Source organism: Lycorma delicatula, chromosome 1, assembly GCF_047948215.1.
Source record: "Lycorma delicatula isolate Av1 chromosome 1, ASM4794821v1, whole genome shotgun sequence".
Lineage (NCBI taxonomy): Eukaryota > Metazoa > Arthropoda > Insecta > Hemiptera > Fulgoridae > Lycorma > Lycorma delicatula.
The window spans coordinates 156,516,544-156,539,867 of record NC_134455.1 but is presented as its reverse complement, the minus strand read 5'-3'; the positions used below and the strand labels follow the sequence as shown (position 1 = coordinate 156,539,867).

Below are 23,324 nucleotides of genomic sequence, written 5' to 3'. Positions count from 1 at the left end.
AAGCATTTTATTTATTATTTTGGATACACTATAACAGGGAGCAGATTTAAAATTGATCGAAGGTTACATTGGAATGTTTGATATATGAATTTTTGGTAGGCCAGTTAACTCTGTTAAAAATGGTATCTAGAATTGTATTTTAAGTTGTTGTCGTGGTGGTCGTTGAGGTTGTTGGTTGTTAAAAATTGTTAAAATTGGTTAAAAATAAGTATTTTTAATAAACATTTTCACATCAAAATTTTTTAGTCGGGTTTCCTCAAATGTATAATCAACAATAATATTGTTTCATTAATTTATTATATTTTTCAATTGTCATGATAACCGACACATTTGTCTTATCTGATGTTACTCTTAAAAGAGTCTTTGCATTTAATTTTTCTCGTAATTGGTAAACTATTTTTGTTTATCGATAAAATGGTATATTAGTAGATTTTTGTTTTTTAATTTTATGGATATTGTAGCTGATAATAGTATGTAATTGTTCTTTATCTGTAGGATTGTAATTAAGGGACACAGTCTTAAAAAAAAAAAAAAAAAAAACAGTAAAAGATAGCGCTCATATAATAAATTAATAACCATTTTCAATATATTACAGTAGTATAATAAATATTACACCATGTGCATGGTTTATTTCAGTATTTTTAATATACAGTTTAATTAAATGAATTCAATCATGACAGAGGATGCAGGATCCTACAAAAGTACTATGTCTTATCTCAGTATTCTGTACTAGGTGGATTAATATTAATAGAGTTAAAAATATAATTAACAGTACAGGGAATATAATATGAATCCTAAAAAGATTAATATCAGTAATATCTAAATAAATATAAGTGAATAGTTAACAACAAAACAACTGCTACGTGGTAACTGCAGGTGGCCATGTATACAATTGACCGACTAGTAGTTGCAGCAGCAACTCATAATTGTCAACAGTGTGGAAAGGATTGAGACAAGTTGAATAAAAATTTTTTAAATATCTTTTTTTTGTTGATAAAAAATTCAAAACTTATTACTGTGTAATTTTAGTGGCAGTTTAAACATTTTTGAGTAGAAAACTTATTCAAATGTTTGAAACGGGATAATTTAATTAGTGTTACTTAGAATTTATTGTTATTTTTGTTTTTTATTTATTGAAATGTATTTGATGATCCATTTATTTCATAAAATTGTATAGGCTATAGCAGCTAGAGATGCAATGGCTAAATGTTTATACGGAGCTCTGTTTGATTGGATTGTGCTTCAAGTAAATCATGCTTTACTCTCAAAGAAGGATACGCTTAGAGAACATCAGGGAAATTCTATTGGTGTCCTTGATATATTTGGTTTTGAAGATTTTGGACTTTGTAACAGGTATGTTTACAAATTTTATAATGACAATAATTACTTTTTAAACAAAATGTTTAAAAAGGGATAAATATAGTTAATGTATTATAAATATCTAATTGTGGAAATGGGCCGATGTTTATAGTATTTATAAAAATTTAGCCTGTACTGTTTTGTGTTTGTAGATTGAGTCTTAACAGTCTTTTAAATGTTTTACATTTTTAGGTGAATCTGAAAAAAAGATTATTTTAGAGTCTGATTCTTAAAAGTATACTTTATTGATTATAACTTGTGAACTTTATTAACAGGTTGTTTCAAGTATAAAAGTAATTAGATGTAATGAATTTGTAAAATTGTAATAAAAAATGTACTGTTATCCAGCTGTGAAATACACAATTTCAATTTTAGTCAGCCAATATGAGCTCTTTGAAATCAGAGCTCTAGAAACAGGATCTTGTTTTAATTAATCTAAAAAAAAAAAAATAAATAGTAAATTGAAGTTTGTGAAAAATATTTTAAAAGATTCAATAAATCTAAAACTTACAAAGCTAAATTTTTGTATGATTTAAGAAAATTAAGCTACTGTTGAGTTATTTATTCCTAAAATCAACTGTCTATAATATTTAATAAAAATCTAATATAATTAAGTTCTGAAATTGATGTATGACCTCATGTAGAAATTTGCAAATGCATATTTTCTTGTAATTATTTTACTGGAAAAATTAAATTTTACACCTAACAGTTATTATAATAATAAAGCTACATTTCTGTGATGTATTTCTACAATGAAATTATTACTTGTTATCGCTTTGCTCTGACGGTAATCATTGAATTTATATATTATATACTTATTATTACATATTACTTAACATATGTTAATATAAGGATCATCTTTAAAGTAAGAATTGTATGTATTAACTACACAAGTTAGCACTTAATGCAAACCCGGTAGGGAACATGTCGAATAATTTCTGTGATATTTGTTACCTCCAAGCTCACTAATCTGTAAAGTATTATTTTTCAGTAGCATTTTGTTAACCTTGTTAATCATCAAACTGATCCATTTTGATCTGTTACTGGTGATTTGGTTTTTTAAATGCAAAAGACATTTGCCCGACTGAAATTCATCAAGAGCTAATTGACGTGTATGGAGATGTGAAGAACAAGGAAAAAGTGCTGAATTGTATCAATTATTTAATAAATAAAGAACAAACATACATGATAAAGTGAGATCTGGACACCCATCTTTCATCAGTGATGAATGAAAGCTGTGTTGATCTACACATTTTTCATGACAGAAAATTCACAATTAATTTAACTCGTACAGCTGCAAAACCTTAAAACATGGCATACAATTCAGAAACTAGAGAGAAAAAATTATAAATATTGTGAAACAGCTGCCCCTCAATTACATGTTTCTCATGTTGCTCAAAACATAGCAGAACAGTTGTCAAAAATATCAGTTCGAAGTATGGGCTCATTCTCTGCACAGGCTTGATCTGATACCATCTTTTTCTAAAATTATAGGAATTTTTTAGTGGAAAACATTTACTGACCATTAACAGCATCCAGTTACCAAGTGATTCAAGGAACAGGTACATATTATTCACTCCATCCCACTTATATTATAGTTTTTGCTTTTGTGTCCAGTTAAATGAGTCTCCAATGTACCTTTGAAGGTGAGGAAGTAGATTAAACTAAGCACCAAATATTGTGCTTGTATAGTGTACAGTCTAGCATTATTATTGCAGATGATTTTCAAATTCAAAAAATATTTTTGTAGTTACTTCTCACCATGATGTTTTTAAAGTGATGCAGTCATATTAACTCGCTGGAATTTTATGTTTTGAGTTATAAATTTATTTAGGTGCAATATTCCACTTATATTTCTACAATTATGAACTACATTCTTGATAGTTTGAGATACTTGATCAACAGTTTTCATATCTTTTAGTATAATCTGTACAGTGAATTTCAGTTTAGTAATAGTTTAAAAAATATAAAAATCCAGTTATTCTAATTTCATATACAAGGTGGGAGTATTAAAATCGATTTCAAATCATTATGATAAGAGTGGTGGCAATAAACAAATTACAGTTTGACTGCTTATACCAGGGATGTAGGTTTCTTTATTGTTGTTGGTTGTGTCTTTCTACCTTCAAGGAACAATATAGCATCCTTTCATATGTATGTGGTTGACTATGTTATTTCTCATAAATTAATTTTATTTATTATTGTTTGTTTATTTATATTTAACTCCTTTTTTTCATTTATGAATTGTGAACATTTTACTTTCATTTTTTATTGGACCAATTTTCTTAAAGATGAATTTTTAGACTCACTTTTGTTTCTCTTTTTCAAATTTTATGGACTCTTACAAGTCTTTATAATGTTGTGTAGTTGCATGTAAATGCATTCATTTTCTGTTTTGTCTGTTAATATTATGACTTGGTGTCTCAAGCAAAATTAGTGATTTTTTTCTTAGTAAATTTATAATGGCTCACTTTTATATCTTTTTTAGACAATGTTCACTCTTAAAAAATTAAACGTTTGAACAAGATTCATTATATTTTTTTATTTCAAAATGGTTATTAATTTTCTTTCATAATTTATGTTGTAGTTTTGAACAGTTTTGCATCAACTATGCAAATGAACATCTACAGTATTATTTCAATCAACATGTTTTCAAGTACGAGCAAGAAGAATACTGGAAAGAAGGTATTCGTTGGAGTGATATTGAATTTCTTGATAACACAGCATGTCTTCAACTTATAGAAGGGAAACCTAGTGGTTTGCTTTGCCTCCTTGATGACCAATGCAAGTGAGTATTATTTGTTCTTCATACCTTTCACATTTCACTTCTTTCATAGGTTACTTTCCTTCTCTTTAAAATACTGAAGATGTGTTGTCTAATATTTATTTATAAACCTATTATTTTTTTAATACTACAAGTGCTTTTGTAGTGATAACTACTTCATCAGATATTAAAAAACGTAATTAAATATTAAAACATAAAACCCCATTATTTTTTACAGTTAGTCTTCATATTTATTTTTTTTCCCCTATTGTGTGAATAACAAAATGGAATGCTTATTTACTTTCATTTTATTGCTAGAGCTAATCATGTACACATTTTTTAATTTGCTTTGTCGTTAGCCCAGCAGATGTTCTGTTGATGATACTTCAATAGTATAAATATTATTAAAGAATGCATTTCTTACTCTATTCTTTTAAATCCCTCATATTATTTTTTCCCATATAAAAACAGTTAATTACTGGTGGAAGTTCATTGTGTAGGTGCTGATTGATACATATGGTCGATGATTTCTATGATGTTTGAAAAATTCAATATCTAGTGCATACTTGTTGATATCTAAGCAACTGAATCCATTGTTTATGCAGTGAGTGTATCTATAGCTTTTACATTTTTGGATTACTAGAAGTCATTGTTTTTTTAAATTAGGATGCAAAAACTGAATAATGGCTAGGAAGTGATCAAAGAGCTATTAGAATTAAAATGTAACTGATCCACTTAGGCCTTGGAACTGTCTATCTGCTATTTGGAAAGGCAAAACATTAATCATATTTGCTAGTGACAGTAATGTTTGGAGAAAATGTATTTCTTTGGAAGCTTGACATCATGGAAGGGATGTGATTTATATGTATGGTATCAGTGTCAGCTGTCATATTCAAAAACATCAACTTTAATCAGTCTTGGCTTTCTGGTATTATGCATGCATATATTAATTGAATATAAAATATATTTCCTTAATATGTTGAATTAGTCATTACCATAAACAGTTTTTGTTTAAAATACCTTTAGTACTCTTAGATATTATTAGTAAAATGACTTAAAGTTGGTAATTGATCAGCTTTAAACAGTTTTTATCAAATTATACAGTTTCAATAGGAAATTGAAAGAAATCATAGTTATTGTAAGAAATAAAAAAATAGGTAGGTTGTTAGTTTAATGTGTTGAATAGTAGAGTACTACATAATGAAATTATATGTTAATAAAGTGGTTTAATTATGCAAAGGATATTGTGTTAATAATATTGTCTATAGCTGTTATGAGTCATACTTGCTTTCAGAATTATAAATAGAAATATGTATTGTTTTGGTTATGGTTTTTGCCTCCCCCATACCAACATCCGCCTGCCAATCCAATGCAATAATGAGTAACGGCAAAAAGTAGAACGGTTCTAGTAAATTACCATAAAATATACACGGTATAGTGTGTAACAACTGTTTCTTTACCAACAAGTTCTTTTTATAATATCAAAAAAAAAATTGATAAGTACAGAGATGTCAGTTCATATCAATTCTCAAATTTAGTAAAACTTTGCTTGAAAAGATTTTTTAATAAACTGAATAATTAGTTTCTGCAAGTCTGCATTATCAAATGTATACCATGTTAAAATTCAACCAAAGACCTTCTTCGGTAATTCCATTTTGACAATATCATCCTACATTCCAAACTTTACCTGTTATACGCTGAGGAACCTTATTTTTACTGTGATTCTTGGTTGAGTTTGGTCTCAGAAGTCATGTGCAACTGTCTTCCATGAGAATGGTCACAGACTTCATCAAAAGAAAATCAGAAGCACATTTATCAGTATAAGAAAAATGTTCAAAAGATGTTTGATAAATATATCTGTAATAATTAATTTGATAATTAACTATAATAACAAATCAACATATAAAAATAAGTATAAAGCAGTTTGTAAATCTTGCTACAGTACACTTCAAAATGAAAATTCAAAAACCTTTACCTAGATATGAGTTAGATTTCATTTTAAATTGATCTTCAGAGACTGCACAGTTTTACCATGCCATGAGATGTGGCACTGGTATTTAGATATATTTTTAAAAAATGTTTGTTATGTGATCAAAAGAGTGTATATGATTTAGTATTTCTTTTCTTCCATTAAAACAGAATTGTTTAAAAATTGTTTAGAAATTTATAAACGCATAAAAACTAATTCTGCATGAACAAAATTTTATTGTGATTGTGAAAAATTATGGTTTTCAGATTTCAACAGAAATATCCATTTTGACCATCCCTGAATCCATTTTGACTAGTTTCAGCGTGATGTCTGTACAAACATACATATGTATGTATCTCCCATGACTCAAAAACGATTAGCCATAGGATGTTGAAATTTTGGATTTAGGACTAGTTGTGCACCACCTCCCCTTTTGATTGCAATCAACTGAACCAAAAGTGTCCAAAAAAGCCCAAATTAAAAAAATTTGAATTATGGACTTTTAATTGTATAAATAAGCCCTGATTGAGAGCTTCTAACAATATATCATAAGTGTACTTATTTTCATTGGTTCCAGAGTTATAGCCAAATAAAATTTTAATTTCTGAAATATTTAGATCTTACAGAGGAAGGCACATCAATTCAAATCAGAGACTTCATCTCCTTTTTTTAACTTTTTTTTTTAATTTAAATATATTGACTTATTAATAATTATTAACCTCTGATTATAAAAAAGATTTTACAATAAATAATAATTCAATAATAATGAACAAAAATATTAAAAATTATTAATGAAATAAAATTCTATGTACTTTCATTTTTTTTAAATGTGTATGTGTAATTTAGTAGGCATACAAGGAAGCCATGTGATGTCCACATCAGATTTTTTTAAGTAAGTAATTTAAGTATTACAATAAAAAGAATTTAAATGATTCTCTTTTATTAAAGTATTCATAAACTGTATTCATAAATTGTTTTGTAATAACTGTAATATGTCATTTACAAACTTATGTGACTCTCTTTGTCTCTTTTTTTAAATTTAATCCTTATATTTCAGCTGTTCAGTTTTAATTTACAACTCCAAATAAATTTTTTATTATTATTACTTCTAACTATGCAGTCTGGGTTCGGACCAATCATATTTTATGATTTCTTATATTCTTTATAATTTTCCATTTTTGTATAGAAGAATATATTATGAATAAGAAAATATGAAGATGGATAAACTTTTATATAGCAAGTGTTTTTATAATTATTACCTGTATGTATTGTTTTAGTTTTTTTTTTTTTTATTATTCAGTATTATCTTCACAGTTTCATTATGTCTAGACTGTATCAGCATTATCATATAATAATGTTTTCATTTTTGTTTTTAATAAAAATTCAATATTTTTTTCAGTTTTCCTGGAGCGTCAAATGAAACACTTCTACAAAAATTTAATTCTGTTCATAAAGATAATAATTTTTACGAGATGCCTCAGAAAAGAGAACCAGCATTTATTGTTCGACATTATGCAGGGAAAGTAAAATATCAGGTGAGATTTCACTTGTTTATATTATAGCAACATTTTTCAGTAAAGTATCTTATGCTTTATGTAGTTACCAAATCATTATTTTCATATTATGCACAATGTATGACATAAGTTCTATATTTGTAACACATAGTAAACATATGCATTTTTTATAGGTGGCTGAAATGAGAGAAAAAAATTTGGACCTTATGAGAACTGAGATGGTTGGTGTTCTAAAGAACAGTAGTATGGCATTTGTACGAGAACTAGTTGGGGCTGATCCTGTTGCTGTTTTCCGATGGGCCATACTAAGAGCATTCTTTAGAGGATACTTTGCATTCCATGAGGCTGGTCGTAAACATAGACAATGTAGAGGTCTGTAAAATATTTTTGTGTGTTACTTTTCTTCTTTTTCTCATTAGAAGTTCATTTTTTTTTTCTTTAGCACTTTATGATGTTGATTAATGTTTGTTAGTCTAAACATGATAAAGTTGTATTAATTTGGTAGTATAATTTTTATATAGATAATGTATATATCTCTAGGTGTTAAATTTTTTGTGCTCTAATTTATCACACAATGATTGATAGTTTTACTTTCTTTTTTATAAATATAAAACATATTTTTCTGCAGTTATTGTTATAACACTGTTCCAGTCTTCTGCAGTATGAATGATGATAATTGCTGTGTTAGTCATATTTGATTATGTTTGTTATATAGTACTATGGCAAAAATTGAAATTAGCAGAATTGGTGGTATTTTAGGTAATGTGGAGTCAAAGTAAACATAATTATTTACATTTTTGAGAGCACTTAGATTGCTAATGAAAACTTAAGTTGATTCATGCAGTAATATTTTTCTTTGGATAGATGAGAGCCAAAGATTACCTTGCTGCCTAGATTACTTTCTGATAACATTACTATTTATTTAGAATATTTTTTTTTTTGTTAGATCTATTTTAATTTTATATTCCAAGTAATCCCATCTTCATTTATAGTTTTTCGTCTTAGTGATTGTGGTTTTTCCTTTATTACACAACTGCCTAAAAAGGAGTATAATGTTTTTAGGGTGTGTATATATATATATGTATGTATATGTTTGTTCCACCGTAGCAGCTCAACAACTGAACTGATTTAGATGTATAACCCCGCATTGGAATTCTTTTACGGGGATTGTTATAGGCTATATAAATACATATTTATGTATGTTTATTTGTAACTAAAAAGCCACAAAAAATCATATATGATTCTAAATGGATAATAGGTACTAGTTTCAGTATAGATTTATTTGTGCTGAAAGTAGTTGTTTTAAAATCTGCTATGATATTGAATGAATGAATTACAGTAATAAAATGTATTAACTTATTTTATAATTATTATTAATGTTGTTATTTATTGTAAAGAAAAAATTTTATGATTTTTTGACGGGCAGTATGCTCATATTTGTTGGTGTGCTTCTTCTTACCTATTGTTTAAGCACATTTAAGCAAAACAAATCATGATTTTTTTTGATGGGCAGTATGTTTGATCATGTAAACATGTTCTTTATTTTTGCTCTTATTTTATCTTATTTTTGCTCTTTATTTTTGGTGTTATTTTATCTTATTGCTAAATATTAACTAATTATCCCTTTCTTTTATTAATAAAATAAATTAAAATACAAATATAAAATATAAATAATCACGCTTAGAAATTAAATAATCTGTAAATTAATTGAAAATGGACTGCTTCCAGCAGAAGAGAGTCATGGAGGGAGCCATGTGCAGCCATCTGGCGCACCACCATTGGTCTGCTCTGTGCCACAATTTTATTGCTAAATATTAACTAATAATCCCATTCTTTTATTAATAAAATTTATAAATAATAATAATAAGTAAATAAAAATACACATAAAATAATCTACGTTTAGAAATTAAATAATCTCTAAATTAATTGACAACAGATTGCTTCTAGCTAGAGTCTTGGAAAAAACCGTGTGCAGCCGCCAGCACATCACCATTGGTTCACTTTGGACCACAATTTTATTGCTAAATATTAACTAACTAATAATACCTTTCTTTTATTTAATTTATAATTGTTTTTATTATTTACACAACTGCCCAAAAAGGAGTGCAATGTGTGTTTGTTCCACTGAAGCAGCTCAATAACCGAACTGATTTAGATCAATGTCCCCACGTTGGAATATTTACCTATTTATTTAGCTTTTTTTTTTTTTTTTAATTTTTGTTGTGGCCATTAAAGAGAGCAATGAAACTTGCATCTTATATATTTTGAAATATATATTTATTTTTAATGTAACATTGTACTGTAAAAGCTTTAATTCATATTGCATAGTTCCCAGAGGCAGATAAGTCAGGAAATATAAACTTAGTCAAGAAAAATTGCAGAGAATTGTATTTTTGTTTTCAAATTAAGATTGTTAGTTATTAATAAAGTATTTTTAACTAATGTCAAAATATATTTGATATACTTTCTCAGCATGAGAAAGTTGCAACCCCATCACCCAGCACATTGCAACTGTTTGCATCAAGCAGCCATTGACATATCTTGTTCTTACTTATATTCCCTAATTGTTCTTTTATATAAAAGGAGGAATATTCCAAATTTCAGTTAATATTTTCATTGGTGAAATTTTAACAAAAAATTGAAAAATTTAAAGGTTGTTAACTGTTTTCTTCTAATTTCTCTCAAACCACCATGAATTTTTTTCGTATTTTAGGTTATTAATTGCTTTTAAATGGCATTTAAAAAGTCTGTTTAATGACTGTGGTTAGATATAAACTTAACACCCAGAATTCAGTTGGTTGAGAAGGGCTAGAGTTGTGTTTTATACTTTTTGTGATGTGTGAAAAAAATGTTTTCCTTTTTTTTAATGAGAGATGCCATTTACGCACTCCCCATAAATAGGGGAGTGTCGGACTCACACAGGTTCAGCAAGTTGTTATTAAGAGCCAGTTAGTTACTGTAATATCAGTTTGTGTAAAGTAATGAAATAAAAATACAAGTAGTAATTAAGAAAGTTTTGTCATTACACTTCCATAATTCAAGTGCACTCAAATTTTGCAAACACTCTGTATTATGAACTTGTGATTGTATACATACTTTAATTAATTTGTTCTTTAATCTGGATATAATACAACATTGTAAAATTTTTTTAATCTTTCTAGCAGATGGTACAAAGCCAAGCCTTATTCATAACAGATATCGGAATCACACTCCAAATGAAAATGTCATCAGGTAAATATATTAAAAATTTATTTACATCATTTTAATTGTTGATGAAAGTTTTGATTCTTCTTGTTTTTATTCTGAGTATATCATAGATGTAATTTAATTTAGTAAGTGATTATTAAAATTAAAGGGCTTTTGTTTTGTGTAGTTTGGGTTGCATAAATAACTGTAATTGTACTATAAAAAAGGTGTCTTCTTTTTTTGATGATCAGTTTATAAATAAGACTTCATATCAATTTAAAAAAAGGATTGTTCATATTTTCATAATTTTTTTACAAAATAAAATTTATTTTGTATCTGTAAAGATTTGAGAATTTAAAAAATAACATAGCTGCTACTAAACGAAAAACCTAGGTTTTATCAAATTAATTCATTAACTAATTAATCAATTCAGTTTATTACTTTCTGTTCAAAATTGAACAGATATGAGATTACTTGATTCCCCCTGTTTCTATCTTAACTGTTTATTATGATATATATTTATTAAACCTTTTTACTTCCTTATATGTAGTAAAGGAAGTATTGTGATCATGAAAAATTTTGGTTTTCAGATTTCAACAGAAATATTCATTTTGACCATCCCTGAATCCATATTGAATAGTTTCGGCATGATGTATTTACATACATATCTCGCATAACTCAAAAACAATTAGCCATAGGATGTTGAAATTTTGGATTTAGAACTTTTATAACATCTAGTTTTGCACCTCCCCTTTTGATTGCAATCGACTGGACTAAAAGTGTCCAAAAAAGCCCAAAATCCCCCAAAAATTGGATTTTTGACTTTTTCTTAACTGCAGTAATAAACCCTCATTGAGAGATTTTCAACAATATATCATAAGTGGTACTTATTTTCACTGGTTCCAGAGTTATAGCCTAATGAAATATTTGGATCTTACAAGGGGAAGGTACATCGGTTCAAATCAGACTTCATTTCCTTTTCTTTTTTTTAATTTAAATATATTGATTTATTAATAATTATTAACCTCTTATTGTAAAAAAGATTTTACAACAAATAATAATTCAGTAATAACAATAAAAAAAAAAATAATGAAAAAATCAGAAGTTTATAGTGAAATAAAATTTTATGTAGTAGTTATCACTTTTAAAAAACGTGTATATTTAATTTAATAGGCATACAAGGAAGTTATGTGATCTCCAAATCAGATTTTTTTCTTAAAGGAAAAATCAATTGTTAAAATTAAATTCAGAAGTTTATTTTAATGTTTTATATGTCCAAAATAGGAATTTTGAAATATCAGAGGTGAAAGGTGCAAAAAATGATATTTTGGGGGTTATTTATGTTCTTTTTGAATATTGTGTAAATATTACTATCATGGTTTCAGAATTAGTCTGAACTTGGTCAGTTAAGGTTTGTGTAATTATGTCCTTTGAATATTTTGCCTCTTTTTAACTGTATAATGTGAAATGAGTAATTTAATGAACTTAAAATGACAAAAAAATCAGTGCATACTACAAACTAATTAACAACTCTTTTAATGCTAACCTTCAGTCTAATTGACTTTTGATTTTTATATGAAAAGCACTTATTGTCTTCAATCTATTTAATCATACCTCATGTAACATCCAAGAGAGAAAGCGTTGCAATTTTATTACTATTTTACTCTTTAGAGAACACTTTGATTCACCTTCATGTGTGGTTGTTTTTCATTCGTACTAGGATTTTGGTTTTTTCTTTACAGCGTACAGCCAGCAGTTACTGTACAATATATTTATGAGGCTCAGTTTAATTCAATAAACCCACCAGGTTGGTCTAGTGGTGAACTAGTATCCCAAATCAGCTGATTTCGAAGTTGAGAGTTCTAAGGTTCAAATTCTAGTAAAGGCAGATAGTTACTTTTATATTATTTGAGTACTAAATCATGGATACTGGTGTTCTTTTGTGGTTGGGTTTCAATTAGGAATGGTCAACAAAAACACTTCATCTACATTCATTCATATCATCCTCTGAGGTAATACTGTACTGTGGTTCCAGAGGCTAAACAGAAAAATAGAGAAAGTTTAATTCAGTAACGGTTATTTTTAGTGATTTCTGCTGCAATTTATTTTATTTGGTTAATGAGTTCATTTTTTTTTCTTTTATCACCTGGGTAGCGTTAAATTATATTTATTAAATACTTTTCAGAGCTTTTTTCATGATTTTTTATCTAAAGGATCAAAACCATTGTAGCTCTTGATTAAATATTCTCCCATGCATCATTTCTTTTTTTTATTTTATTCATTCAGTTTGTACAAAAATTATCAAATTCTTGAATTTCTTTACCCTTTTGCTCTCCATCCAGTGAATGGTTTATTAAAATGACTAATGAAAAATCTTTATCCCCATTTAACCTTTTGACAGTCAAATAGAAATTGTTTTCCTTCATCTTGTCTGTATTAATTATTTTACAAAAATAATTTCAATTTAAAATACATAATACTATTGGAATTTTATATAAAAATAAAAGTTTGTGAAATGGTTCATAGATAGATTCTTAATATATACTTTTCATAGTTTTTATGTGATAAATAAATTGATAAGTAAGTAAACTAAGAGGTAGCAAATGCATTGATAAATATTAGAAATTAATTTAATTTCACCTTCCAACTTATTTAAATTGTGTAAAAATGCAACCTGTTGAGGGGATGGCTTTGTTTTTTCAAGCTTTTTTCATATTAGATATAACACATAATTAATCATAGATAATTTAAATACATATCTGATCATTATCATTTAACACATTAGCTCTTTAGGAAAAAATTAATTTTACTCCAGATACCCATGTTATAAAAAAGTCTGTTTGGACTGCTAGTTCAAAAGGATTAGAACTTTGGATCTATAACTATAGTTAATTTAAGCATACAGTCTTAATAAGAAAATTCTTATTAATGTATCATTTAAAATGTATACACTTTTATTTTAAATAAACAGTTTGAAATTTTAATTTGTTGCATAATTAAAAAATGGGATTCAATTTAAATAGAGTGACTGGATCTTTTTGCACTCAAGTCTAAAACATGTTTTTTTTTTAATGCCCTTAATACTCTGGTACTTTAACCAATTGCAAATCCTTCAAAAGAAATAATTCTGGTTTACCAGTTAAAATCTGGACCCAAAAAAAAAGAAGCTCACCAAACTCTTGAAGCTACTTAATGCTTTTTGAATTCCAGAGTAAATGTTGTCGATTGCTATTTTTATAAGAATGTCTCCCTCAAATACTGTCTGATTTTTATCTAATTGAAATTTTGTTTGTGTTTATATTTGTAAAATGTTTTCTAATAAGTTTAATTTTATTTCATCTTCATTAATTTCTAAATTTGTGTTAATATCAGAAGTATAGAGGGTTCCAAAAATATATACTCACTGTTTGCTAGTTCATATCTCGTGACAAACTTAGACTTGACGTGATAATTTCTGACACTGAGAGAGGGTTATGGTATGTGTTCAAAATGACCGCTAGCAGCGTTTATACAACACCCATGGTGCTGAACTTCATAGTGAACTATGGCTGTTAGTGTATCTGGCATAATGGTAACACATGACTATGATTTTTTCACATAACTCATCTATTATTGCTGGTTTTTGTCGATACAAATCATTCTTTACAGTCCCCCAGAGGTGTCAAATCAGGAGACTTGAGGTGGATACTCAACAGCATCTCTTAACCCACCTGCCGTCCAGGTAGAGTTTTATTGAGGTACTACCTGACATCTTGATGGTAGTGAGGCAGGGCTCCGTCCTGTTGCACATAAAAAGGTTCATCACCATACAGGTTTTGGATGGCAGGCAAAATCCTCGTCTGAAGCATATCAAGATATGCCTCACCAGTTACCCTCAAAGAAAAATCAAACCACGCACTGATGAACTGCACACCACATAGCAACCCCCGGTACATTCACTGCCCTGTCCACAAGAGCGTGAGGATTTTCAGGAGCCCTGTAGACACAATTATGGTGGTCCACAGTACTGTTAAGTTTGAATTGTACCTTGTTAGTCTACACAAACTTCCTTGCAAATCCCTCATCCTCACCAATCATGTGCTGAAACCATTCACAGTACTCCATCCTTCAATCCGGGTCATCCTCATTCGTCATGTGTAGCAGTCTTGGAATTTAAACTTTCCACTTTGCAGTCTTTAGAATGTGTCTTACAATGGAATGTCTCACCCCACTTCTGGTCAGCCAGATATTTCCTTGTGCACATCTTTAACAGTTCCGTTGGCACTGTTATTGATTTGAATTTATTGTGAATGCAGATAATTGTTGGACATGGTGGTGGTGGTGTTCCAAACTCTCTCGGACACTGCTGTTGTACCTTGTGAATGTTCTGTACTTCCAGTACCACTTCAGTAGAGCTTTGCGTTAAATAAACTATAAGGAAATCTAATCTAATTTTATAAGGATCTAATTTTTTTTCCTATGTAAATACAATCACAATCATTACACTTAATTTTATAAATTCTACCCAGATTGTTGATTTTATTATATTTTTTGTTTTTTTAAATATTCTATTATATTAAATTTGTATGCTGGTTTAAATGTATTATTGCTGCAATAACGAAATTATTTCAGTCATGACTGTGAAAGTGGAATCCCATGAAAGTACTTTCATGAAAAATTAAGTTAAGGTACATCTTATCTCTATATTCTGTACTAGGTGTTTATTTAATGTAATTTAACAATATATATTTTATTTTACCGAAATTAATCTTTTTAAGATTCATATTATTCCTGTGTACTGTTAATTATGTTTAAATTCTATTAAATAAACCACCTAGTACATAATAATATTAAGTATCTTACCTTAATTTTATCATGAAAGTATTTTTGATATTTGAATATTGCCCCTCATTAAGATCTAAATCTTGAATATTTATTTATCCAGGTATAATTTACACTTAAGAGGGGTGAAAAGTCAGACAATCTTTTACAAATTCCTAAACAGATTGCTGTTTTAATATAATGAGAATTAGATCAGATAATAGGCCGAATGATGTCTTTGCAAAATAACAATTAACAGATCTTAAATACTATATCATAGAATAGTAAGTGTTTTTCGATTATTTTAGAAATTACCAACTGTGTTTATATACCTATAGTATTCTTCCGTACTTAGAACCTACCATTAAATTTCCTCTCTGTCACTGACAGATTTTATCACTTCACTTGCAGTAAGATTTTATAATATAACTTTACCAACCAAGCACTTATAAAATTAATAGTTAAAAAGGTTAGTAATGTATCTCCTTTTTTTTTAATTTCTTTTTATATTAGATCAGAAATGTGTGAGTGGTGGTGTTATTTTATGAAATTGGTTTAATGTTGAGTTTAATTTTTTTTATATAATATATTACAGGATTTAATTTTATTGTGTGTACTTGTAATAGTTGGTTATTTTATATTCAATATCAGGTTTATCACATTGAACATAACGTGCATTGTCTCTCTTTGTGTAGCCACCTTGTAACACTGTCAACTGTTAATTTGACAGTGAACAGGATAGCGTAAGTCTTTATATCTCTGTCTCTTTCTTTATTACTATTTCTCTTCTCTTTTTTTAATATATTTTTTCCCTTTTATTAAAATAGTTAGATATATTTGTAGGCTGGAATAAAATGTCTTATCCATTTCTACAATACCATATTAAGGGGACTTGAAACAGATGTTTAGATTTTGAAAGAAGAAAAATGGTTGTTTTTCATATTTCCTTCCTATTTCAAAAATTCAGTAAATCCATCTAAGTTGGATGTCTTTTAATACCTCAGTATAGAAAACATGTCATCATAAGATTATCTATTTGAAGATTAAAAAATAATATAAGGCTTCATAAAAGCTCACTGTGGAGTTTTCATATTCAGAGATATAAGGGTGAGGCCAGTTTACAAGTTATTTGTTTAATAATTAATGGATGCTGATCAATAAGGAGCAGTAAGGACCTTAGTATTGAACTTCCAGTGATCTATATTGTACTTGAATATATGATAAGCAAACATTATCATATCTGTTAGTATGAAAAAACAACTTTAGAGATGTTATTAAATACCAGAAATGCAGGGGGAAACTAGATCGGTAGGTGATTTTATTTCCTTGCACATCAGTTGGAATGAAATATGATTATGTGATATAAGAATAACTAGCAGTGCATAATATCAGAATAATAATGAATGAAAGGCATTTGGGGTAAAAAATAGTTATCCATGAACAAAATGGTTATTCCTTGCTAATCCCAGTGGTTACATTCTCTGAAAATGTTCCAAATAGGACACTTAATATGTGAAAAAGGAATGATAGGTGCCTTAAAGCATAAAATGGTACTTAAACTACAGCTTTTGACTAATAAAAGTAAATTTGGTACAGTTCTTTCCATTAGTTCTCATGATACTGCAAATTTAGGAAACAAGAGTTTTGGACAAAAAAGTTTCTCAGTATACATTTTTTTCTTATCCATGAACCCTATCTTCCTCTTAAATTTAATTGTGCATAGGTTTGTTTGATCCTGCAAGATCTTAGTGTTTATTGAGGATACCAGGACCTTGATGAAAAAGCCTGTGTAATCTAGTAGGAAGCTGCCTGTGGACCAATTTGAGGATTCTGTCTCTTATCCAATGCCAGATTAACATTATGCTTAATAGCTAAATTATATGTTGAGTAAAGACAAGCCCCAAAAAAGTACTTTTATATTCTTCCTCTAATAAAAGAAATTTAATTTCATTGTTATGTATGAGGTCTGTTCAGTAAATAACTGAACGCTATTTTTTTAAATCTTTATTATAATTTTGCAGATTATTGGTCTTCGTTACTTTCAAAGTCACCCCTCCTCTATTCACACTTCACAAAGCAGTCCTGGATAACTTCATTTGAAATGGTCTTTAAAGTCCATGACAAATTTGCTTTAATGTCATCAGTAGTCTCAAAACGGTGTCCTTTCATCTCTGATTTTAATTTTGGAAATAAAAAAAAATCGCAAGGAACCAGGTCTGGCAATTAGCTAGGCTGAGAGAGGACATTCATCTGATTTTTGGCACAAAACTGACAAATTGGCAAAGCTGAGTGTGCAAGCACATTTTTGTGGTGAAGGAACCATAAGTTGTCTCGCCTTAACTCTGGTGTCTTTTTGTAGATTTTTTTCACATAATTGTTATAAAACATCTTGATAATATGCACGGTTCATTGTTTCACCTTGAGGCAAGAATTTGAAATGCACAGTTTCATTAAAATCGAAAAAACATGAGTGGCATTGGATCAAGACTGATGCGCTTTCTTGTGCCGTGGAGATCCATTGTGACGATTGAACATTTGTTTCAATTTCAGAGCAATAAACCCAGCTTTCATCTTCCGTTATGCTCCTTTGCATGAATGTTTCATCAGCTTGTTCAAAGAGTTGCTGACAAACGTCCATTCAATGTTCTTTCTGCTGTTTGGTCTTTGAACGAGGAACAAACTTTGCTGCAACTCTATGCATGTTTAATTTTTCAGCTAAAATGTGATGGCATGATCCAATTGAGATGCTAACCTCCTCTGCAAATTCTCTGACAGTCAATCGCCAATTTACACGTACCAGATCGTTGATTTTCTGAATGTGGATGTCATCACTTGTCAAAGACCTTCCTGGTCGAGGGTCTTCTTCAATTGATCGACGACCACTTTTAAATCGTTAAAACCATGTGTAACATTGCGTAGAACCCAGAACATCATCTCCATAAGCTTGTTTCAAAAGTTGAAACATTTCTGTGAAAGTTTTCCCAATTTCACGCAAAATTTTACATGTATTGCTCCTGGAAATCATGGATTGCTCCATAACAAAAATCACTACTAACACCTAAACATGTTGTACACAAATAACACTAACATAAAACTAAATGAGATATCAACAATCCAAGAACATGTGGTTGCAGGCAAGGTTATGCAGAACACAGTGCTGCCGACCACGCATCACTACATATTTCCATTGGTATATAATTAAAAATGCTCAGTTATTTTCTGAACAGACCTCATATGTTCTGTTTTTAGTGAATCTTTATTACTCATAATAGTGTGAATGTTTTGAAAAAAAAATGATTTAATTTTCTGCTACTCAGAAGTGACCAGAAAGTTTTTGTCACTTTTTTCCAAGTTTGTTTGAAACTTAATGTTGCTTTCATGGATGGTTCTTAACTTTTTAGTTTAATTTTTAACAGTCTCATCTTACTACTGGTTAAAATCACAGCAACTTCATTGTCACTATTGATTCCTGTTTTTTTTTTCTCTGGAGTTTTGTCTTTTTGTAATCATACAATTTAGACAATATCAAAAGCCTGGATTTCATGAAATTCCTTTATGCTCTGTTAAGTTGATTTACAAGAGTACAATTTCTACTGTGATTGAACCAACTATCACTTCCATTATTCTGTCATTATTAATAACAATTTTTTGTAATTTTTTTCAATCAAATGTTTATAATGGATTATGTTATTGCTTTAAGCAAGGCGATAATGCATAGTTTTAATATTGCACCTAACATACTTAAAACTGCTTGGTAAAAATAATACCTTTATACTATTTAAAATAGGAACTTGACTGTTTCATTGAAAATGTCATTAAAAAGAATGTATGATTTGATAAATTCTTAGGTCATTACAATACTAAGTAGATTAGTTAGTAACATTGCATTGAATTGAATGATCTGATTCTTATTTAAAGTTATCAGGAAACTATAAGCTTCACAACAGAAGTGAGGAAGTCCTTTCTGCTCATTTTAGATCAGTAAGCAAGGAAAAGGATTTAGGTAGTTATTGCTATGCTTTATCTCCTTTCATTGAAGCTCCAATAATGCTTATTTGAATACAAATTTTAAATAGTTTGGGCTGAATTCAAATAAGCAGCCTTTAGAAATTGACACTGTCTTGTTTTCTAACATTCTGCCTCTTTTGTTTCCCTTTAAGTGATTTCTGAAAATTTCTTTATTTTACCTATTTTGATTTTGCTTACATTTTATGTCACAACTATTTAACAGTTTATTTTAAATAACAGAATTTTTGTCTGTTAAAAATGAATAAGAAAACATTTTTATCTAGAGCTGTAGGAATATAAACTTAGAAATTTAACAAGTATTAAATTTGTTTCCAATTTGTACATAGCTGTCAAAACTTCTAAGGTATAAAAATGGTTCAAAGTTAATAATAATGTTTGATCAGGTATAAAGATCAAATGATTCTAAAAATATGTATATCTCTCTAAAAGTCTCCTAGGGTGGGTATTTATTTTTCTTTTATGAAATATCACTAGCTTTAAAGGGTTATCAGATTACATATGCTGTCATATGGTTTTATATAAGTTGATTTTTATTATAGTTTTTATCAATAATACAAGTTTTATTGTAAAGTTTAGTTTTTTTATATCAGACATATATGGAAAGACATTTCATTCAACAAATGAATGCATACTTTTAGTACTTAATAATTTACATGCATGACTGTTAATAAGGTAAATAATATCGTATTCATGTTATATTTCTTATTTATTGATGTTTATTGATTTGCAACAATAAAAAACCTAAATTATGCTAATTTTAGTTTTTACTTAGTTAGCTGTAATGTGTTCTACTTACTTAAAAAAAAAACATACAAAATATATTTATTTAAAAAGGATATCTATTTAAAAAATACATATCCTTGATAAGAAAGTTGTACAGTAAAATCCCTGAATAGCTGAAGATTTTAATGAACAAAACTTATTTTTACCATTGTTTGTAAATAGTTTAGTATTTGAGAGTTCACAAGAGTTTTTTTTTTTTTAATTTTAAGATTAATCTACTTAATTATTTAAGTTATTTTAATCATAAAACTGCTTAATGTAGTAAAAAACATAGAATCATCAAATTTAAAAAAAATAAAAGAACGAGTAGAAAATAAAAGAATAGCATAAAAAAATTAGTGCAATGTGTAACAGTATCTAAACACAATCGTGAGTGTTGTCTATTTGCTCACTATCCACTAGCCTAAATGATTTCAACACACTGTAATTAAAAAGTTCTTTGTAAATTGGAAAAGATACCAGCTGATTCAAAAAGGACTTCACAACTTTAAAAGTATATAATTTATTGAGACAGTGACAGATTCAGTTGAGGCCTCATTTCATTTTTTTTTTTTTTTTTTTTTTGTCTTCAGTCATTTGACTGGTTTGATGCAGCTCTCCAAGATTCCCTATCTAGTGCTAGTCGTTTCATTTCAGTATACCCTGTATATCCTACATCCCTAACAATTTGTTTTACATATTCCAAACGTGGCCTGCCTACACAATTTTTCCCTTCTACCTGTCCTTCCAAAATTAAAGCGACTATTCCAGGATGCCTTAGTATGTGGCCTATAAGTCTGTCTCTTCTTTTAACTATATTTTTCCAAATGCTTCTTTCTTCATCTATTTGCCGCAATACCTCCTCATTTGTCACTTTATCCACCCATCTGATTTTTAACATTCTCCTATAGCACCACATTTCAAAAGCTTCTAACCTTTTCTTCTCAGATACTCCGATTGTCCAAGTTTCACTTCCATATAAAGCGACACTCCAAACATACACTTTCAAAAATCTTTTCCTGACATTTAAATTAATTTTTGATGTAAACAACTTATATTTCTTACTGAAGGCTTGTTTAGCTTGTGCTATTCGGCATTTTATATCGCTCCTGCTTCGTCCATCTTTAGTAATTCTACTTCCCAAATAACAAAATTCTTCTACCTCCATAATCTTTTCTCCTCCTATTTTCACATTCAGTGGTCCATCTTTGTTATTTCTACTACATTTCATTACTTTAGTTTTGTTCTTGTTTATTTTCATGCGATAGTTCTTGCGTAGGACTTCATCTATGCCGTTCATTGTTTCTTCTAAATCCTTTTTATTCTCGGCTAGAATTACTATATCATCAGCAAATCGTAGCATCTTTATCTTTTCACCTTGTACTGTTACTCCGAATCTAAATTGTTCTTTAACATCATTAACTGCTAGTTCCATGTAAAGATTAAAAAGTAACGGAGATAGAGAACATCCTTGTCGGACTCCCTTTCTTATTATGGCTTCTTTCTTATGTTCTTCAATTGCTACTGTTGCTGTTTTTTTTAGGTACCAAACAGCAACAGTAGCAATTTTCTTTAATCCACTCTTTAATTTTCTTTAATTAATAATTTTCTTTAATCCACTCTTCTTTCGCCAGTTTGCACTTCCTGTTTATAGCATTTCTTAATTGCCGATAGTTCCTTTTACTTTCTTCATCACTAGCATTCTTATATTTTCTACGTTCATCCATCAGCTGCAATATATCGTCGTATGTTAGCAATTGTTCTTCTATCTCTGTATTTGAACCCTAATTTTTTTAAAATGCTGAACATTTTATTCCAGTCTACGTTATCGAATGCCTTTTCTAGGTCTATAAACGCCAAGTATGTTGGTTTGTTTTTCTTTAATCTTCCTTCTACTATTAATCTGAGGCCTAAAATTGCTTCCCTTGTCCCTATACTTTTCCTGAAACCAAATTGGTCTTCTCCTAACACTTCCTCCACTCTCCTCTCAATTCTTCTGTATAGAATTCTAGTTAAGATTTTTGATGCATGACTAGTTAAACTAATTGTTCTGTATTCTTCACATTTATCTGCCCCTGATTTCTTTGGTATCATTACTATAACACTTTTTTTGAAGTCTGATGGAAATTCCCCTTTTTCATAAATATTACACACCAGTTTGTATAATCTATCAATCGCCTCCTCCCCTGCACTGCGCAGTAATTCTACAGGTATTCCGTCTATTCCAGGAGCCTTTCTGCCATTTAAATCTTTTAATGCTCTCTTAAATTCAGATCTCAGTATTGTTTCTCCCATTTCATCCTCCTCAACTTCCTCTTCTTCCTCTATAAAACCATTTTCTAATTCATTTCCTCCGTATAACTCTTCAATATATTCCACCCATCTATCGACTTTACCTTTCGTATTATATATAGGTGTACCATCTTTGTTTAACACATTATTAGATTTTAATTTATGTACCCCAAAATTTTCCTTAACTTTCCTGTATGCTCCGTCTATTTTTACCAATGTTCATTTCTCTTTCCACTTCTGAACACTTTTCTTTAAACCACTCTTCTTTCGCCAGTTTGCACTTCCTGTTTATAGCATTTCTTAATTGCCGATAGTTCCTTTTACTTTCTTCATCACTAGCATTCTTATATTTTCTACGTTCATCCATCAGCTGCAATATATCGTCTGAAACCCAAGGTTTTCTACCGGTTCTCTTTATTCCGCCTAAGTTCGCTTCTGCTGATTTAAGAATTTCCTTTTTAACATTCTCCCATTCTTCTTCTACATTTTCTATCTTATCTTTTTTACTCAGACCTCTAGCGATGTCCTCCTCAAAAATCTTCTTTACCTCCTCTTCCTCAAGCTTCTCTAAATTCCACCGATTCATCTGACACCTTTTCTTCAGGTTTTTAAACCCCAATCTACATTTCATTATCACCAAATTATGGTC

The 23,324-nt window shown here is 29.0% G+C and overlaps 1 protein-coding gene across 8 annotated transcripts in view; it reads left to right on the top strand.

The window, feature by feature from the left end:
* The window catches only part of LOC142324637 (unconventional myosin-IXa-like), a 198,086-nt gene that overhangs the window by 84,876 nt on the left and 89,886 nt on the right, over positions 1–23,324 (top strand). For 5 of the 8 annotated variants that reach the window (XM_075365515.1, XM_075365494.1, XM_075365522.1 and 2 more), the window contains 5 exons: positions 1,178–1,353; positions 3,947–4,147; positions 7,492–7,627; positions 7,780–7,978; positions 10,768–10,837. In XM_075365515.1, the coding sequence (XP_075221630.1) occupies positions 1,178–1,353; positions 3,947–4,147; positions 7,492–7,627; positions 7,780–7,978; positions 10,768–10,837 (782 nt within the window). The remainder of the gene's footprint in view (positions 1–1,177; positions 1,354–3,946; positions 4,148–7,491; positions 7,628–7,779; positions 7,979–10,767; positions 10,838–23,324) is intronic. The other 3 variants (XM_075365531.1, XM_075365545.1, XM_075365505.1) reach the window with 1 other exon arrangement.